Source organism: Hermetia illucens, chromosome 2 (genome assembly GCF_905115235.1).
Source record: "Hermetia illucens chromosome 2, iHerIll2.2.curated.20191125, whole genome shotgun sequence".
NCBI classification, from domain to species: Eukaryota; Metazoa; Arthropoda; class Insecta; order Diptera; family Stratiomyidae; genus Hermetia; species Hermetia illucens.
This window is the reverse complement of record NC_051850.1, coordinates 92,802,760-92,821,946: the sequence shown is the minus strand read 5'-3', so window position 1 is coordinate 92,821,946 and position 19,187 is coordinate 92,802,760. Positions and strand designations below refer to the sequence as shown.

General features: G+C 41.9%; 2 protein-coding genes across 2 annotated transcripts in view; one reads left to right on the top strand and one right to left on the bottom strand.

Annotated features, from left to right (window-relative positions):
• Nucleotides 1-406: 406 nt before the first annotated feature.
• LOC119648314 (myotubularin-related protein 9) overlaps nt 407-19,187 on the top strand; it is a 42,049-nt gene continuing 23,268 nt past the window's right edge. The window contains exons 1-3 of the mRNA XM_038049994.1: nt 407-735; nt 793-1,043; nt 1,102-1,300. Of these exons, the coding sequence (XP_037905922.1) occupies nt 589-735; nt 793-1,043; nt 1,102-1,300 (597 nt within the window). The 5' untranslated portion in view covers nt 407-588. The remainder of the gene's footprint in view (nt 736-792; nt 1,044-1,101; nt 1,301-19,187) is intronic.
• Nucleotides 13,608-14,878, bottom strand: LOC119648316. The gene is made up of 4 exons (XM_038049996.1): nt 14,465-14,878; nt 13,981-14,112; nt 13,782-13,925; nt 13,608-13,718 (listed from the first exon to the last, which is right to left on the bottom strand). Exons 1-4 carry the CDS (start codon nt 14,748-14,750, stop codon nt 13,696-13,698), a joined length of 585 nt encoding a protein of 194 aa, XP_037905924.1. The 5' UTR covers nt 14,751-14,878; the 3' UTR covers nt 13,608-13,695.

The window sequence follows — 19,187 nt, the reverse complement described above, 5'->3', positions numbered from 1 at the left end:
CAGGCGCATTGACTTCATGGAAAATTACTTTCTCCTGCAAACCAGGCTTTTTCTCTTGGATTGTTGTTTACCAGTTTGGAGGTAATCCACTAACAAAATTTCCGTTCCAGATACTGACGCTAACACCTTTTTAGCTGATCAACATTTTAGATCAGGAGTTTTGCAAAAACTCTCGATTTACACTTTGTTCGCTTGTTTTCAATACTGTAAATCAGTTTGTTATTAAATAAATTTTCTAAAGTGTCATTCATTTGATTTTTTGTCTCTTTTAATTGTTGGTTATTAATTCGCTTAGACTCAAAGGTTGCCAATAACGGACAAGACTTTTTTATTTCTTTATTCAGATATAAATAAATTTTTCCATTCAGCTATTCAGCTGCTGCTCATTGGAAATCCCCGGAATTGACAGCTCGCTAGAATTCAATAGACATCAGTTGACAAGAGATTGACAACAGCTCGATTGTCATTGTTGTGCTATAACAACATATTGCCGAAGGTCTTATCGCCAGGGAGATCTCGTTGGTGTTATCGAAAAAGATGCTGGTAGAGACAATAGGAACAGGACGAGTGTACACCTAACCCTACAATATGGAATTCGCGGAGCTAATCCTTGCGCCCAAGGTGGATAATGTCATCTTGCGTGGCCCGTTCAAGATGATGGTCGAAGGAACCCTTTGCACCACGGGTCACCACCTTATTCTGAGTGGGCGGAAAGAGGGAAGCCAAGAGCTTTGGGTATGTGGCAAATGCGGATGTGTGCACTAGTTGGAGTTACGAAACTAACAATTGCAGATTCTCCACAAGAATATCGATTATATTGAGCGGAGGCCGACCGTGGAAAACAACATTGTTACTGGCGGGGTCATAGTACTGAAGTGTAAGGACCTGCGGATGATCTCACTGGAGATCCGTTCGCCGAGTCAGTTCAACAACGTTGCTACGTCGATCGAACGGCTGTATGCCTTGGAGCGCGTCACCCAACAGTATCCCTTCTTCTACAGGCCCATGTACACCATCCTCGAGGACGGCTACACGATTTTCAGGTGAGCTGCCTCAATCCAGGCGAATCGGTTTGGATTTCATAATGTTCTCTGCAAGCAGGCCAGAGTCTGAATTTGCCAAGTTGTTGGCGGGTGAAGACTGGAGGATAACCAACGTGAACAAGGACTTCGATGTCTGCCCCTCTTATGGGCCCGTGCTAATAGTTCCGAAGGCCATCACGGACGAGCAAATAATACAATCAGCAGGCTTCCGCGATGGCGGCCGCTTCCCGATCCTGAGTTACAGGCATGAAAATGGGGTAAGTGATATTCTGTGTCGAACTAATTAGATCAGCAGGAATGGTATAATCCATGGAGAATTTGAAACCAAACTAGGATTCTACCAGAATGTTCGAGGGGTTACATTCAATTAATGCGAAAACTTCAGCCCACATTGACCAAATATCAATTGCAGAATGACTTGGAATAAGAACTCCATCCAATGCTACCAACAAAGTAAAGTGAATTCAGAGAAAAAATTAATAGTTTGAACTGTATACCACATCATTCACCTAGCCTTTTCCGTTATTGGGCAAATTCGGATACAATTCATTTAAAATATGATTTTTGTCAAGATGAATGAGAAAGCCACGCATTTGTGTAATTTACTGTTTACCGATCTAAGTGAAATATACTCGCGGAAAATAAGCTGGTTGTTAGTGAAAGTAAGATTCGCAGCGGGTTGCGATACATTGTGAAGGTTCACGTGCTGTTATTACTCATCCTGCTCTGGAATGGGAACAAAAAGTCCGGGAGACAGGACATCGGCATTGGAACGCCAAATTGAGGACCTCAAATTTTTAAGATTTTTAGAATTTCATGAAAGGAATCTTGAACTCCTCGCAGAAAACTCAACCAAAATTCTCATGGAATGACGTCAAATTCCTTGATCTACTAAAGGCTCAATACCAGCCACCGTCGGGGCTGCATCAGACTAAACCAACTATGGCCGGTGTACTCCAACCTTTTTCACTTGCGGATCTGATGAAAATATTTTCCAAACTCGTTTTCTCATTCCCTCCAAGGGTGGATGGCATCGCCTATGACATGCTGCTTAGCCTGCATAATTTTGCTCAAATACAACTGTTAGAGGGCGTAAATTCTCTATGCGAAAATCGATGCCACCTGAGACGGACACTTGTCCGTGTAGTTCCGACCCCAAAAAGAAACAAAGATCTCATGGGCGTCTGCAATTTAAAACGAATATCGCTAATCAACGTTTTTGCCAAAACGCTCTATGCCATGGTTAAGGACCGGCTTTACAATTTCCTAGAAGATTTTGAATGGTTAAGTAGCAGAAGCTTTGCTTATAGGAAACAGAAATCCGCAAGAACATGTATAAATATACTTCTGTTATCCATAACTTTGGAAAAACGGGGAAAATAGCACGTATCAGCCATTTCTTTTGACATTTAAAATGCCTACGAAAAGGTTGAACCAAACCAACTGAATTGTTGCTTTTAATCTGATGCTATCCCTACAGACATTTCGTCGTGGATTCTAAATTTCCTGCATGAGCGCACACAGTCAAAGTTGCCATTCAAAATGGCCTATTGCAAGGCCTTAGGCCTGTTTTATTCAATGTGTATACTTCTAGTCTACACATTATTGTGGACGCTTCAGCGACAATCTTTCAATTTGGTGACGACTTCCTCATCATTGCGTCTGATAAGGACACAGAATTGTCAGTCGGCAACCTCCAATTGAAGGCCAATCAACAGATTAGCGCTTCAAAACAACATCGAAAAGTCCAGTACCATAAAATTTGTCAAACATCAAAAGGAGGGCCTCAGTATTAGGGTAGGATATCAGTTGATCTCATACGAGCCATATCAAATTCCTTCTCAGAACAATAACAAGCTTCCTCACATTTAACCTTCCTTTTGACGATATCTTAACAAATATATCAGCTGCAATCAACGCTCTATGGACAGTGTCCGGCATTAAAAGTGGACTTATAGTTAAATAATAAATCACATTGTAACACAGCATAACAGGCACAACACAGGAGTTCACAAATCGTGGCTTCCATCTGCTTGGAACTGATGCAGCATGCTTGGCGAATTTCACAGAGAGCGTTGTTATTCTTTCCATATTTGAGGAATGTTTACTTTTCAATCTCGATGAAGATTCGATTCTCACTGCTGAGTTAGCCACCATCAAATTTGAAATAATTGCAATTTACCCCTTGGTGGGATATAGCGCGCCTCCTCCTCATCATCAACTTCCCGAGACGCCTGCACTCCTCTATTGTTCTGCGCCCAGGGCGCCCACTCGTCGACCATCTTGAGAGAGTAGATTCCACTGCATGGCGTAGTTAGCAAGGCAAGTTTCTCCCCTCCCTAACGTGTCGCTTAGTCACTTCAGCTTCGGCTCACATCACCCACAGGTGCGCCTAACAAGTTCTTCATTTGCAATAGTATCAGCTGAGCGTACCCTTTCTACTCCCATATAGCAACACAGAAAGAACACTAACACAGGACTTGATATTGGTGTTGAAATGACTGCATTTCTAGATTTTAGACAAGACAGCGAAAGTACATCTAGTTCGACATAAGCGCCAACAGGAACCACACTTCCTAGATATACAAATTGAGCAACGCCTTCGATGCTCTGCCCAGTGATGTAGATAGGGAGAGTGTGATGACCCGTCAGACAGAGAATCTTGGTTTTGTTGGTGTTTACCTTCAGTCCAATTCTACCTGCTTCTCTTTACAAATCCAGAGCAAATCGGCCGCGCCTATGCACGTACGGTACATCTTCTTCAATATCTGCACATTCGTTCTTGTCAGTATTCCTTCCCCTTCCATCTGCCTCCCTTATGTTGACTCCCATCTCGTGCAATACTTTCAAGATTGAAGAAAAGTCATGGTTACACATGTAAACTGTCAAATAATTTGCCACTTGTGTACTAGAAGCTCCAGAATGATAATGATTTCGGACAAAAGTCCAAATCAATGAATTCAACAACCGATTGTTAATTTAAGCTTCAGCATCCAAACGTGACAGTAATTCGTCGGAAGGAAGAGCTTCGTATATCGGTTTGACGACTTCTTGCATCAAGCCCGTATTCCGGCGATATCTTGGCTCCCATAACTGACATAAAGATTCCAATGATAAAGGACTGCGGATTACTTAATTAGCAGGGTCACACGAAATGGTTTTTGAAAGTACCTGGTTTGCAGGGAAAGCGGTTCAAAAACAAACGTGGGCCTCTCCAGATGGGACCACTTTCAACCAAATTGACTACATGTTGATCGAACGCCGCCATGGCTCAGCCTTGATGAATGTCAGAAAATATAGGGGCGCATGTAGACTTGTTGGCATTGGCATTGTCTCGTTGGCATGGTGCTCCTATCTCGAATAAAAACACCACCCAGAATCCCCTCTGATAATCAGGTGAGAGATAACATTAAAACCATCCACAGCACAGCCCTCCGCGACACCTTTAAGATGGAAATGCATGCCGCAATAACCGCAACGATGAATGTAAGCTAGCAACGGAACGGAAGAATACCACATACCTAGTAATGTTGCATTCTCAAAGAATGCGGGCACGCGCAGAGACTTATAACGTACTCCGTCAAGCGGAGAAGCGACACAGACGGAAAAAGGAAGCCTGGGAGAACCAACAAGTCTGTGAACTCGAAAAGTGCAGGGAGCAGCCCCACCAGGCGCGCAAGTTTTACCAACAAGTCAGCAGGATGAAGCCTTATACACCTCGATGCTCATCCTGCCGAGACAAAGAGGGAAATTTGATTTCCGACAGAATGGGCATATTGGAGCGATGGGTTGAGTACATTGATGTGCTACTGAACAACCAGAACACCGGGGAGTTGGAGATCTCGCCAACTGAAGACGATGGACAAATACTGCCACCACCAAGTTTAGGAGAAACAGTCCGTCCAATTCATCGGCTAAAAAATCATAAGTCGCTAGGAGCCGATGGAATTACAGCCGAATTGGTTAAATATGGAGGCGACCAGTTACACCAAGTGGTTCACCAACTTGTGCTCAAGATATGGGACAGCGAATCATTGCCTGACGATTGGCAACGAGGCATTATCTGTCTCATACATAAAAAAGGAGATATCACACAGTGCAGCAATTATAGAGGTATCACGTTGCTGAGTATCATCTATAAGATATTCTCCACTATCTTGCTAGGTCGGATAGCCCCATTCGCCCAGAACATCATTGGCCCATACCAAAGAGGTTTCACTCCAGGCAAATCAGCAACAGATCAGATTTTCTCTCTGCGGCAAGCGATGGAAAAACTGTTGGAATATGCACAACAGTTGCACCAACTGTTCATCGACTTTAAAGCCGCCTATGATAGCATAGCCAGGGTAAAACTGTACACGGCCATGAGAGAATTCGGTATCACAACGAAATTAATAAGACTGACTAGGCTGACCCTGACCAATGTGCGAGGCCGGATAAAAGCAGCAGGATCACTCTCAAGACCATTCGACATCAACAACGGTCTACGACAAGGGGATGCGCTATCATGTGTCCTCTTTAACCTGGCCCTTGAGAAAGTGATCCGTGATGCTGAGGTAAATGCAAGAGGTACGATCCTCTTTAAGTCCACCCAACTACTGGCCTATGCTGACGATATCGACATCATGGGAAGAACGACCCGAGACGTACAAACTGCCTTCATCCAGATCGAGCAGACGGCGCGAGATCTTGGGCTGCACATCAATGAAAGCAAGACAAAACATATGGTGGCAACGTCAGCACCGAAAACCAACCAACCAACAACATCAAACCGCACTGATCAAACGGGAAGAATAAAGATAGGAGAATACAACTTTGAGACCGTTGATAATTTCTCCTATCTAGGGTCGAAAATCACAACCGATAACAGCTTCGATGATGAAATCCGCGCACGGTTTTTGTCAGCCAACAGAGCCTATTTCAGCTTACAAAAACTCTTGCCAGTCCTCATGTATTCCTCGGAAACTTGGGTTCTTAACAAGAAAAGGTGCGAAGTCTTGGCCGCGTTCGAAAGAAGAATCCTGCGAAGAATCTTTGGCCTCCTACATGCGGATGGACGATTCCATAGCCTACACAATGACGAAATCTATGAGCGATACCATGACCGTCAGGTTGTGGATAAAATCGGGCTCAATAGGTTAGGGTGTGTGGGTCACTTAATCCGTATGGATGAAGATGATCCAGCCTGGAAAGTCTATAAGGGCAATATCTATGGTAGAAAAAGAAGACGAGGCAGACCCTGCCTAAGATGGAGCGATGGCGTAGATCAGGACTCCAGACAGCTTTTGGAGATATCGAATTGGTAGACCTCGGCGCAAAATCGGAATGTCTGGAGCTCCTTATTAAGGCAGGCCTAGACCGGATACCGGTTGTTGCGCCGTTGATGATGATGATGATGAAGTACTGCTCCGCTCGAAACGTCTCACCATTGGGTCAAAGCCTGAGATGGAGCGATGGCGTAGGCCAGGCCGCCAGACAGCTTTTAGGGATATCGAATTGGTGGACCTCGATGCAAAACCGGGATGTCTGCAGTCCCTTTTTAAGGCAGGTCTAGACCGGATACCGGTTGCTGCGCTGTTGATGATGATGATGAATATCGAGTCAGTTGTCCCATGAGATTGTCAGTCAACTTCCCACATTTATGGTGCTTTATAAGCGTGATCAGCAAGTGGTTAACTGCCATATCTGAAATTTTTGTCTCTATATTGTTCCATGTCTTTTTCGTTGGTAGGCGGGTTTTTCATTAACCAACGTGCTGGGTAGTATGATCGGTTTGACTACGCCTTCTTTCCATGTCTCATTTCTTTTTCCTTTTACCTATGGATGGCTTTCTCATGCGATCTGTCGGACTTAATCTGCTACCGTTCTAATATGTGCTTGTTTCATTCATTAATCATGGTCTCATGCTTTATTTTGCTCTATTTGTCTCGATGGTCAATGATTGCATCCTTCAACGTCTTTGCAATCTGACTAAATATGTGGACGGCTGATTTTTCATGAAGAACCACACGGAATTTTTTCCAATTGTCAAACTTTTAGTGTTTCGGTCGGTGCCCTTTCGACTTGTCTAATCAGGCCTCGATTGCAATCCAGAGGTTCCAGGTGCAAGTGTACTATGACTGCTACTGACTGCACCTATCTAAGCGGCCAGCGGTTTCCTCGAAACTGTTAGCAAATTCGTCCATCTGGGAAGCCCTGTAGTTATGCCAGATATAGACACTGGTTTTGAGGCAACAGAATTACAAGATGTTTGCATAATGGAGACCACACTGTCATTAAATGAAGTCAGAGCACAAGCTTTTGGCCTTTTGGAAGGTGGAGCAGTAATGATCGACTCCATCGAAAAACTCACATCACTAAAATGCAATATTAAGTGAAGTGGATGCAAGGCGGAGTATTTTTAAGGTTTTGTGTAAAAAAAACCGGATTTGTGTGAAACAAAACCTTATTAAAATCGATTCAATGTCTGTTTGTCTGTCTGTCTGTCACATCCTATTTACCCCGAAATCACTAATTCGATTGTTACGAAATTTAGTGAAAACATGTGGTGTATGTGTCTCTTTACATGCAGCGAGTGGCGCCATTTTGTGTTGAGTTTGGCGGGGGCTCCCCGTACATGAGAAAGGAGAGTGTAATTTTTTTTCACAGAGTATGGTCATGTGGAGTATTAAATGAAGGGCTCGATTAGTATCTTTAACGGACCCATTCTCTGAAACTACCCAACCGAAATATCTGAAAAAAGTCAAGAAGCTACCAGTATATGGTGGCTCGGCTCCGAAATGCCCTTCTTACCAATATCTGTTCAAATAAAGTTAATGATTACATATTACTATAATTTTTAGTAATTGGCTGTAAAACCCCTCTTAAGTTCATTCAACAGTGTAGGGTATAACATAGAACATGATCCTACCAAGCTGGGTGGGAATCGCACTATTACTAATAAAGTTATAACAGGTCAAAATTTTCGCTTCTTTGCAAATCCAAGAGTTTCAATGTCAATATCACCTGAATGTGGCTATTCTCATATAATATATGCATATATTACGTACTACGTACTAATGGAACAAATGCACACTCAAATGTCTTTCTAAAAGAAATACAAAAAACCTTTCATATCTGAAGCATCCAGCTTCCGGTTTCCCGACTTATTAGTTATTTGAATATCAGTTCTTCTTCTTCTTGGACGCGCGTGTACGCATGTATGCTTTCGTGCACAGAGTAAAGTGAAGTGCTTGAAGAAGCGTTAGATCAATTTTATGCACAATATTTATGTCTTTAATATGTATGTACGAATGCATATATTACTTAACAATATATGACGGAATATTTTGCAGTCTTATGAATGGAAAAACGTGCATAGAGAGTTGCTCACATAGATTGAATACAAAACCTTTATATCTGAACCGCCTAGCTTATAGTATTCCGACTTGTTTCTAGAAGTTTTTGTGCAGGTAGTAATGATCAATGGAGGTGAATGGAAACCCTATCGAAAAGCAGTGTGTAATCTGACATGCTAATCATGTAGATTTGACACGCTGATCGTTAACGCTGCGCTAGCAGTTATCGTCCGCACTAGTGAGTGAAATGACTATTTACCGGTACTTTAGCGAAAATTTTGTCCATGTCGTCCGCCAAGTAATCTTTTTTGAACTAGAGAGGAACTTGTAGGCCAAGAAAGCTGTATGCCCGAAAATGTGCCAACTCGGGTCAATCTCTGAAAACGATGAATGAGCAAATTTGTAAGATCTAGGCAATTCATCAGTACTACACATTCTAGCAAATGTAACTAAAGAGGACTATGTAGGGAGTACATAGTGGAAGGTATTTTACTTGCGTGCATGGTTTGTTAGATGTTTAAATCTTTTTGGAACTCTCCTTCAAAGCAAAGCGTACTTCCATGTTTGAAACCAATTGGATACTCTCGTTCCGTTTCTTCTCCTTTCCAAATCTTTAGGTAAGATCACTTACTTTGGGCTCCCGTTGGGCTTACATTCTCAGAAACTACAGAGCCCAAAAATCTGGAAAAATTTATGGTGGCGCCCATATAATGCTACATTTAGGCCTCAAAATAATCTTCATCTCGATATCTGCTCAAATGAAGTCAGTATTAGTATATGACTATATTTTGCAAACCAGGTTCGGTTTGTTTGTGAGGTTTAGTGTAGAACAAAACTTTATCAAAATCGGTTCATTGTGTGTATATCCAAACACCTTTTCCATTTTTTCACACAGGAAGATTGACTCTTGCCATATCGTTAGGTAATAGTTTTGGTCGCTAAAATCGTTTCCTGCCGTGGGATCGACATTTCGATAATACCTTCCGAACTGGGACTCATGTTATTTATCCCCTTTCTTCGTAACATCTTTTTTCTCGGGATATTTTGAATCTACTTCATTGGTTTTTCCGCCACCGCCCAAGTTGTTTCAGAGGCTAGCGTCTGCTCGAGGATATTCTCGGGTTACAACAGTGCCCCGGCGGCAGCTAAAAACAATATGTACCATATCCTCGGCAAACATCTGGCATGTCGGCTAATATGACGAGTCGTCACGTCAAAAGCAATACAGATATGGGCGATGCCCACCATGTCTGCTTAGGAATCGGGTTAGGCTATACCTAGTTTTTGCAAGCCGACATTTTATCCATTTTGAGACATTTGGGATAATTCCGTGGGTATATCGTCCTTTAAGTCAATCGCATCATCCCTTTTGCTACTCCAGAATAGCTTCAGCGCGTGCTAATTGCTGAAGATAGGTCCGGAACTGGCCATTGGGCCATAGAGGCATCGCCTAGATGCCAATAGGCACTGTGCCTGCTATCGCAAGTACTGTTTCGTACATCCAAAAGGGGATGCAAGATCTTTTTTCATCAAATATAATCATATGGGGTATCAAATAAAAGGTTTCAATCGAACCTTCCTACGCTGTCAGCATTTGACGTCAGTATGAAAGGGGAGAGTTCTGGGTCTAGAAGGTGATCACTTATTCCACTGACCTGTTTTAAGCAACCAACCAACACAAAAAATGTGAAAAAAATCATGAAGATTTCCCCATATGATGTCTAGGCTTCAAAATATTGTACTTTTTGTACTAGAAATTTTGCACCCGATCCAGACTAGGACCCCTCCAGTTTTACGAGTTGTTTATGGCTCGACGAATCTCCTCTTCATAACTTCCGCAAAATTCATACCCGGCATAATGGCGTGGCGCGTTCCTTCAGCAGTAATCCGCTCAGCATGCTGCGCAGTAACTGCCAATATCCCCCAATACCTTTAATATTTTCATTACCAAAAACTGCGATCAGTGCATATGACAAAAGTTTCTGCTTGTGTCCAGAATTTCACCTATGGGTCTCACTGGGGATGACATAGCTCCGGGAAACCCTTTGCACTTTATTCTTTACTCGTCCAATGCTAGTGATCCATTTTCGAAAATTCTATACACGGTCTTTGGAATTCGTCTTGAACCTCTGTGGAGATATCAGCCGGACGGTGAAGATGTGTTTTGGCGAGTATTGAAATCTAATGGACTTGCATTTTATACCTAGCTGCCAGGTGTGGTGATAGATGCCTCAGTGAGTAATCTGCAAGACTGCAAAGTTCCTGTACTTTGCTCACCTATCTCCTGAGACGTTGCGTGGCGTACAGCCACTCACAACCAGGCTTGGGACCGGTTACGCGGAGTTAGGTATTAAAGTATTTCTGATTCTGATTCTTAATCTAACTTTTCCATCTTTTCTGGCACCTCCCATCAGGCATTGAATTGGCGAAATTCTGTAAAAGATGTAGCGTAATTTTATTACAACGTACGTTTTCCATAACTTTATTTAAGTCAGCAAGAGATTTCGGTTTCTACTTTATACTCTGCTCCTTTATAATGGGCTAAACGTTCTCGATAGGTTTGATAAATTATGAACAAAAAATTAAAAACACTAACCAGTTTGCAGCGATGACACGGCGCAGAATTATATTTACCAAGTCGAGAAACCGGAAGCTGCACGCTCCAGGTACGAAGCGTTTTGTGTATTTCTTAGTACATAGCACGTAATATATGCATATATTATGTGAGAATATCCACTTTCGGATGATATTGACATTCATAGTCTTGAATTTGCAAAGAAGCGACAACTTTGACCTATTAATAACTTCGTTAGTAATAGTGCAATAGTGCTAGCATGAACTTAAGGGGGGTTTTGCAGCCAATTACTAAAAATTATAGTAACGTACTATTATTATCTTTATTTGTACCGATATCAGTATGGAAGGTATTTCGGAGCCCAGGCACCATACAGTGGCAGCCTCCTGATTTTTTTCAGATTTTTCGGTTGGGTGGTTTCTGAGAATGGCCCCTTTAAAGGAATGATCACTTTCAACCCCCCGCACTCCCCACCTTTCCAACAAATGTCAAAACTAAGACCGGCTTCGAAAAGTACTAACAGAGACCTTTAATTTGATACTCTACATGACTATATTTGATGAAAAAAAATTTACACTCCCCTTTTGCTTGTATGGGGACCCCCCCCCCCCTTAAATTCGTCGCAAAAGGATGAAACTTTGTATGCGTGAGCGTTCACAGTTTCCAGCTTTCTGCCAAATTTGGTGTCAATCGCTTTAACTGTCTCCGAGAAAAATGCGTGTGACGGACCGACAGACAGACAGACAGACAGCACAGGACAGGACAGTAAACCGATTTTAATAAGGTTTACACAAAACCTTAAAAATCGGGTAATCATGAGAACAGAGTCCTATTAATGGAATTAGATGGTTCTCCAGAATGTTTTTGTAAGCATTTCAGTCTAACCATCCTTCTATCGGTGCCAATTGTACAACACCGTGATAGGTAAAACATTCTTAAATCATCAGCTGGATCGAAACAAATTGAATTTGGATTCATCGGAAAAGATTAGTCTTCGAAAGTCGAGTGCCGGTGATTTTTCACACTTTCCCTGACTTTTTCCTGCTCAATGGATCCATTAGCCCGATAAGGTTTTAAAAATCTGCTTATTATAGATTTGGTGCTGCTGCTACTGATATCACTCAAACTTAAATTTTCCGGTCGTACTGTAAGAATTTTCATCTTATCACTATCGTCAAATTAGTCGTAAAACTTAAGGAAACCCGTTATAATTCGAATAATATGACTTCAATTTATGCTCATTGTCATGTCATGTGAAACTAATTCCATGCAGGGTCCCACATTGAGTTTAAGGGGGGAACGGAGGTCGCCATGCATGCAAAAAGGGGTACACATTTTTTTTCCATCGAGTATAATTGCGTGGGGTATCAGACAAAAGAAGATAGTACTTTCCGAAGCCGGTATTAGTTTTGACATTGGTTGCAAGGAGGAGGAGTGCGTGGTCCGAAATGAGTCAATTACTTCACCCGTTCTCAGAAACTACTAAACACAAATATTTGAAAATAAATATGGTAGTGGTGGATATATAGGCCTCAAAATACTCTCCATACCGATACCTGATTAAATAAAGTTAATAATAGTCGGTTCATCACCTGCAGTCCACTCAGATGACGATCGTTTTGATTTTGGTGTGAAATAATGGAGCCATGTTTCGTCCACTGTCGCATATTGACTCTGCGATCATTCAAAATTATTTTGTGAACTTTTTTGATGTTTTCGTCGGTAATAGCCTCTTTGGGGCGTCCACTGCGTACATCGTTCTTGGTGCTCACTTCGCCTTGTCTAAACTTAGCAAACCACTTCTCAACGGTTGATTTTTCTGGTGCAAAGTCCGCAAAATGTTTATCAACCCAAGCCCGTGCTTCAACAGTATCTCTATTCACCAAAAGCCAATGCTTTATTGACACGAAACTAACACTCAAAATGCTCTATCCCACAAACAAATAATCCGCCAGTTGTGATTTGTGTACGTGTCTTTTGAAGGTTATGGTCAACTAAAAATCATATGAATTTAATACTAGTAGCGCTATCTGCGTTTTAGCCTACAAGCTTTTCAGCCTAATTACTAGAGTATGATACTTCCAAGTTTAGTGAAATTCGCACTATTCCTAGCAGAGTTAAAATAGGTTAAAATTATCACTTTTGTGCAACTTTCTTGCATTCTAAGGCTTTGAATGTCAGCATCATACTAAATGGTCTGATAAGAAGATAAGAGATAAGATAAGAACTTGAAAACTGTATCCTTCCCTGTCGATTGTGGAAAATTTACTAGTGCGAAATTCATTGGATTGATTAAAATTTAGAATCACAGGGAAGCAGTTTTTCTACTGTTTAATTTACCGCTTCATTTGGCCATCGAAGATACAACCGGGACGTAGATGTGCGTGTATATCAGACAGTTAAGATAGGGAGCAAAAATGGATGGACCATGCTTTAAATAGGGAGACCAGTCTAAGATTGATTATGATCCGAAGTGAATTTTATTGCCTCAGAAAAGTGGACCAGCCCTCCTAAGCTTTATGGTGTAGAATGAATGGGAAGAACTGTGTTGCCTTGAGAAACTGTCGTAAGAGCTAACCAAAGGACCGCTGTACAACTACAACCCCTCTGGGGATCCATTGATTTCTTCCATAAAATGATTGAAAATATCTGTACTTTTGAAAGTAATAAATTGATGTTTAGACTTTATAAAAATTTTCTATAAATTTTTCTGCAGCCCATCTAGTCAACACATTGTTATCTAAAAGTCATCTGATAGCGCATCTGAAATAGAATTGAGGAACATTTTTTCAGTATTTTATAACGAAAGCAATCTTCTGATACTACCTTCAATCTCAGTGCAGTTATAGAACCATCGACAAGGATTTGTCCATGCGTAGATGCAAAATGACTTAACCTCCGTTAAGTCGGACGCGTCAGCCGTCAGAAGTGGTTCTGCTACTCCAGGTATGGAAATATCCAGCCGCCCATCTGTCGTGAAATATTTTTTAGTGAATACGTGAGATTAAATTTCCTTCACATTTACTATGTTTCTGTTCAACTGTAATTGGGGTGGGCCAAAGTGGTGACAGGATATTAGGTAAATGGCTGTCTAAGCCTACAGTAGTATCACTTGTGTTTCTTAACCAAGAATATGTGTTCGCATAACCTCCAACAACTGGAATCAAAAAAGATAGTAAAATCCTACTTCAGAGATTGTTTTTCTTGTAAATGAATGAGTGAATATGAAGTGGATTTGCAAAGTATTTACTAGCTGAGTGTACAGTGTAAAAATTTGATGGCTTTTGCCATAATATTTATCCAACTGACCGGATTCTCTTCATGAATAAATAAACAATAGTTTTGGAGTTGGGATATTTCTCGATCGATATGTCATGAAAAATTGTATGCTAATAGCGTGAACAATATGCAAAGCATCGCGACATGTATACACCCAGCTCTGATGTATCATTATAGTCTGTGAACATATAGTTATCAAAAAAAACTTTCGCATGTATTGGATTATTTACCGGCAGTGTATCGAATAGTTCCTTCACCGTAACCGTTGGTGAGCACAATGTTCGCGTCCTTCGTGGCCATCACGTAGAACTTCAGGTGGATCTTGTTTTCTTTTGATTTGTAATTTTTAATTTTGTCAAATGGGAAAAAGTGAAGACATTTATCCGCTTCTTGAGAGAACTCCTGGCACGTTGCTAACTTTGAAAATGGCACTGGATTCTTACTGTGCGCGCTTAAACTACATTTAAAGAGGCAGACGACAAAGAATGTTAAGTACATTTTTTGCACCAAGGTCATTTTTGAGTGAATACAACTAAAGCACTACTAACAGGAGACGATTCTCTAAGATCTGAATTTAAGTAAAGTCTGAAGCTCTTCAACCGTTTCGCCAATTCGATTTTTTTACATGACCGGTTTCCTCAATCCGGAAATCTAGAATTCTGATGGTCAACCGTCATCATATTTCGAAGCAGAATATGAGTTTATCGTAATTTTATTGCTATCGAGTTTTGCGAGTAGAATAGTAACAGTGTTGCTGGAAGTGAACAAATTACATTAAACAGTGATTACCTTCGATTGCATCTATGTATGAACATAGAAAAGATCACAATCATTACGACAGAAAAATACTAACTGGGCCTCAATGGTACCTTTATAAGATCGTGATTAGCTTTAAAGATTAGTTTTAAAAGGTACTAAATGTATCATCTTTGGCGGCAAAAAGGCAACACGAAGCAGAAAATTCTTGTTTTTGGAACTGGTCGAGATATTTCATCGAAATTTTTAGCGAAAACCCCTGAATCTCTACATGAAATTTATATTGATGAGCTTTCTGTCATGAATGGTGCTTCTCAAATCATTCATTTTAATACGTATTCTGCGAAAGAAAAAAAATCGATAAAAATGCAAACCGGCTATAGCTGCGGATTTTCGGATTGGTTTTCTTATCAAATAACTTCAAGTTTGAGTATAAACATCTGATATGTATATCTTGTTATATTATGTGTTAATTTAATGATAGAAATAGATGTTTTCAATATAGGACAGGAGTGTGCTCATCACTCCTTTCTATATGAAAATAAAGCATTATAGTTTCGACATAGTGACATATTTTAAGTTCTTTTTGTAGCTTTGATTTCTCAACATCAAATAATTTAAACTATCTTTAACCAATTTCTAATTTTTGCTTCCGTCAGCAATTCTGCCAGGCCATCAATATGATTCGATATCTGAGTCCGAGGTGGCTATAGTCATAAGTAAATAGGAAAATGTTGGTTCCAAAAAGATTATTGGGAGGAGCGTAAGTTTCTCGGAAATTCGTGGGAGAAGTTGAATTATAATACAAGGCGGCATCCACATGTTATGGTTGCTTACCATATCATACAAAAGAGGTGAAATTTCACCAAATGTTATGCGATTGACGGTCGTGATTAAATGTCCATTTCATTTTTTCAAGTCCTCTCTAACGTGAATATGAATATTACTTTTTACATATTTCACTAAATCACCGAAACGCTTTTGTGATTTTTTTTGTGGGGCGTCGGTTAGGTAAATGTCTTTACGCATACAGTGTTGAATTCCCGGAACGGTACGTCGTTAAAGTACTATCTAAACACCCCGCTGGCATCATGTTCTGGAGGACGCCTTTTCGGGCATGGAGGGCGAATTCTAGTAGGCGGAGGCTTTAATGTTATTGCCCTTGAATGGGACATTCCTCATCCAGACTCTAGAGTGAAACTGATCCTGGAAAAGGCGGGGAAAACCGGGCTCATAGTTTTAAACACCATATTCATGCCAACGTTCCCGTGGCCAGGCTGCTAAGGAAGTATCGCTGACATAACTTTTGCGTTGCAATCTCTGCCACCGTCGGTGGACGGGCGGCGAGTTTTCGAAGACTTCCCCCTCAGTACATCGCGTTCAAAATGTGGAACGTCGCGAGGGCGAACATGGGGAAATTCGTCGAAGCTTTTAGAACAAGCAGAGTCGGTCTGAAGGGCCCTACGTTGGATGGTAGCGTTGGGCTGACACTATAAACTTGATAATGACAACCTGTGAAGCTTGTCCGAAGGGGTCCCAGTGGTGATAAGTTTTCAATGTACTGGTGGACGGCAGAAATTTCCGACCTACCGAAGGAGTGTCATAAGCTCCGCCGTTTCGCACAAAATGTACACGTCCGTGAGGAGGCATGCGCCATAAAGGCAGACTATAGATCAGCAAAAAGGCGACTCCGCAATGCGATAAATAAAAGCAAAGTTCGTGGCTGGCAGAACCTTGTCAATGAGGTGAATGAGGACTTGTGAGGATCCCGTCACCCGGAAAGTTGGAGCACTGTGGAGCCCTTGCATACTCAGTACCGACCAGATGCATCGCATTGAACGGGCATTGTTCCCGTGCGAGCTGATGTCAATAGCCGGAAGACGTCGAAGAAGCAGTTCTCACCAGGAAAAGCAAGAAACCAGGCCCTGAACGTACCCCGGCGGAAGTTTTCAACCTGGTGTTCCGCCAATGGCCAGACTGGCTGCCGAGGCATACAGCCACTGATCTCAACGAATAGTGCTCTTCATAACCTTTGATGTCAGAAATGCCTTCAGTTCCGTAAGATGGACATACATGCTAGGCACATTAGAAAACAGTTGCTTATGGCAACCATATAAGTGTATTGGAGGACAAGTCAATATCCACATGTTATGGTGGCTTAGTGTATCATACAAAAGCGGCAGAACTTCACTGATGAGGCTGCAGCTCGTCGCGCTCGCCGTCATCAACAGTGCTCTGAGCTTCTTACATCTATCGATCCACCCCTACGTTTATGCTGTCAGGCAGGTCTTGTGACGAACTTTTGGAACATGATCGGTAACTTCACCCGCGTCAGACACAAAGGAAGTTTTGATGGCAGCCCAGTGCTTACCAATATTCTCGTGCAGGTTGATCAGTGTTTGTATCGCTTGCACAGCAAGAAAATACCCCGACGGCTGGACCACAGCCGATGATTAAGGGGTATACAAGGGAAGGTAAACGGTCGCCAAATTATAGTTTATTTTTGGATCAATGTCAACATTTCTTTCGCTAGACAACTTCTATATTTACTTTAAAATCAAACTGGTCTTACGGCAGACACTGTGTTCAAACAGGCTTCCGTCGATTGAATGGTGGTGAAAGTTGCAGAAGTCTTCCAACCTTTCGCCGTTGTTGTTACGATCTCCCCGTCACAATTCCGAGGAAGGCGTTTATAAAACTCACTTTGGCGTCCAGACCACACACTGAAAGTCTGCGTAAACTGGATTGTAATAAGGCAGTCAAAGTTATGTCAGAAACTGGCTCTCAGGTCAGGATAGTGCGCTTTGCAACAGTTGTGAGTAATAGTCCGACGACGTTCACGCTTGTTACCACTAGGCTTTGTAGAGCATAAAAACACAGTATCGCACGAGGCAGTGGAGTACTCACATCACCAGAATGTCCAATTCATATCGTCGGGATTCTCGCTCAAGTTTGAGAAAGTGACCATTCTGGGGGGCTTCAATATCGAAGAACGTGCGCACACTCCAGAAACGAATCAGAAACACTTTACGATAGCCAAATGTGACAGCAATGAGCTCAGTCCCTATCCGAGTCATCATTGATTTTTTATTTCTATTTCTTCTTTTCTAGTCTTCAGTCTACCCTCTGAGTAAAAGTAAGCATTCCTTATTTGTCGTTAAAGGATTTTTGTGTGGCAACAACCTGCAAATTTCAAAAGTTTATGCTACTCAGACGCCAAGAACGATTCGGATAGGGACGCGTCTCATGACTACGACTTTTGGCTATCGAAATTGGTATCGAGGATCCACGCTCGCTTTCTCCAACTCGGGCGAGAATTCCAACGCTATACGCTCGACAATCTGGACCGAAGCCCAGCCTCTTTTGCGCTTTCGTACTCTGGAAAGCCAAGTTGCAGCAGACGCGAATTGGTCGTCGGATTGTTACTGACATGACATTGTGATCACGAGGCCTTATCTGAATGCCAAGGTGGGCTCTGACAACACCCTTGCTTGAACATGTATCGAGGAAGCGCGATATTGGAGACCGTAACAATAATGGTGGGACGCTTGTAGATTTCTTCAGTTTCCGCCGGTGGCATATTGTTTAAGCATAGACTTTGTTATAAAGCCAATAGCATCTCAACTGACCGACACGGTACCAGTAATCGGACTGCCCACTTTGCGATCAACAGTGAATTTAGCAGTTGCCTTCTAAACGTGCGCAACAGGAACGGTGTTGAAATCGACCTGAATAGGAAAGACCATCTGATGGTCACGAACCTCGCTTGTGTGTTGGTCTGGCGCTTCCTGTAGGGTTGGAAACCCGCCAAGTTCAACAACGACCACTTGTATGATCCAGCTATCATTCGACACTAGGAGTGCTACTTCGCTGATCTCCCGGTTTGCGGTTTGTTCAACAAACCGCCTAAGAATATTATTGAGTATTGAACCTCCAAATTTAGAAATATAAGCCTCACTAACGTTCACGCCTCTACAGAGGAGACTGCAGAGTCGGAGAAGGATACTTTCTACGAGACAGTAGAACGAACCCTCGAAGCCTGTCCCAGGTATAATATCATAATCATACTTGGGAATTTTATCAGCCAAGTAGGGACGGAGCCCGTATTCAGACGTTAGGTTGGCTCCCTCAATTTACATCAAAATATAAATGATAATGGGCTGTCGATTATTCAATTAACAGTGTCACACGAGATGG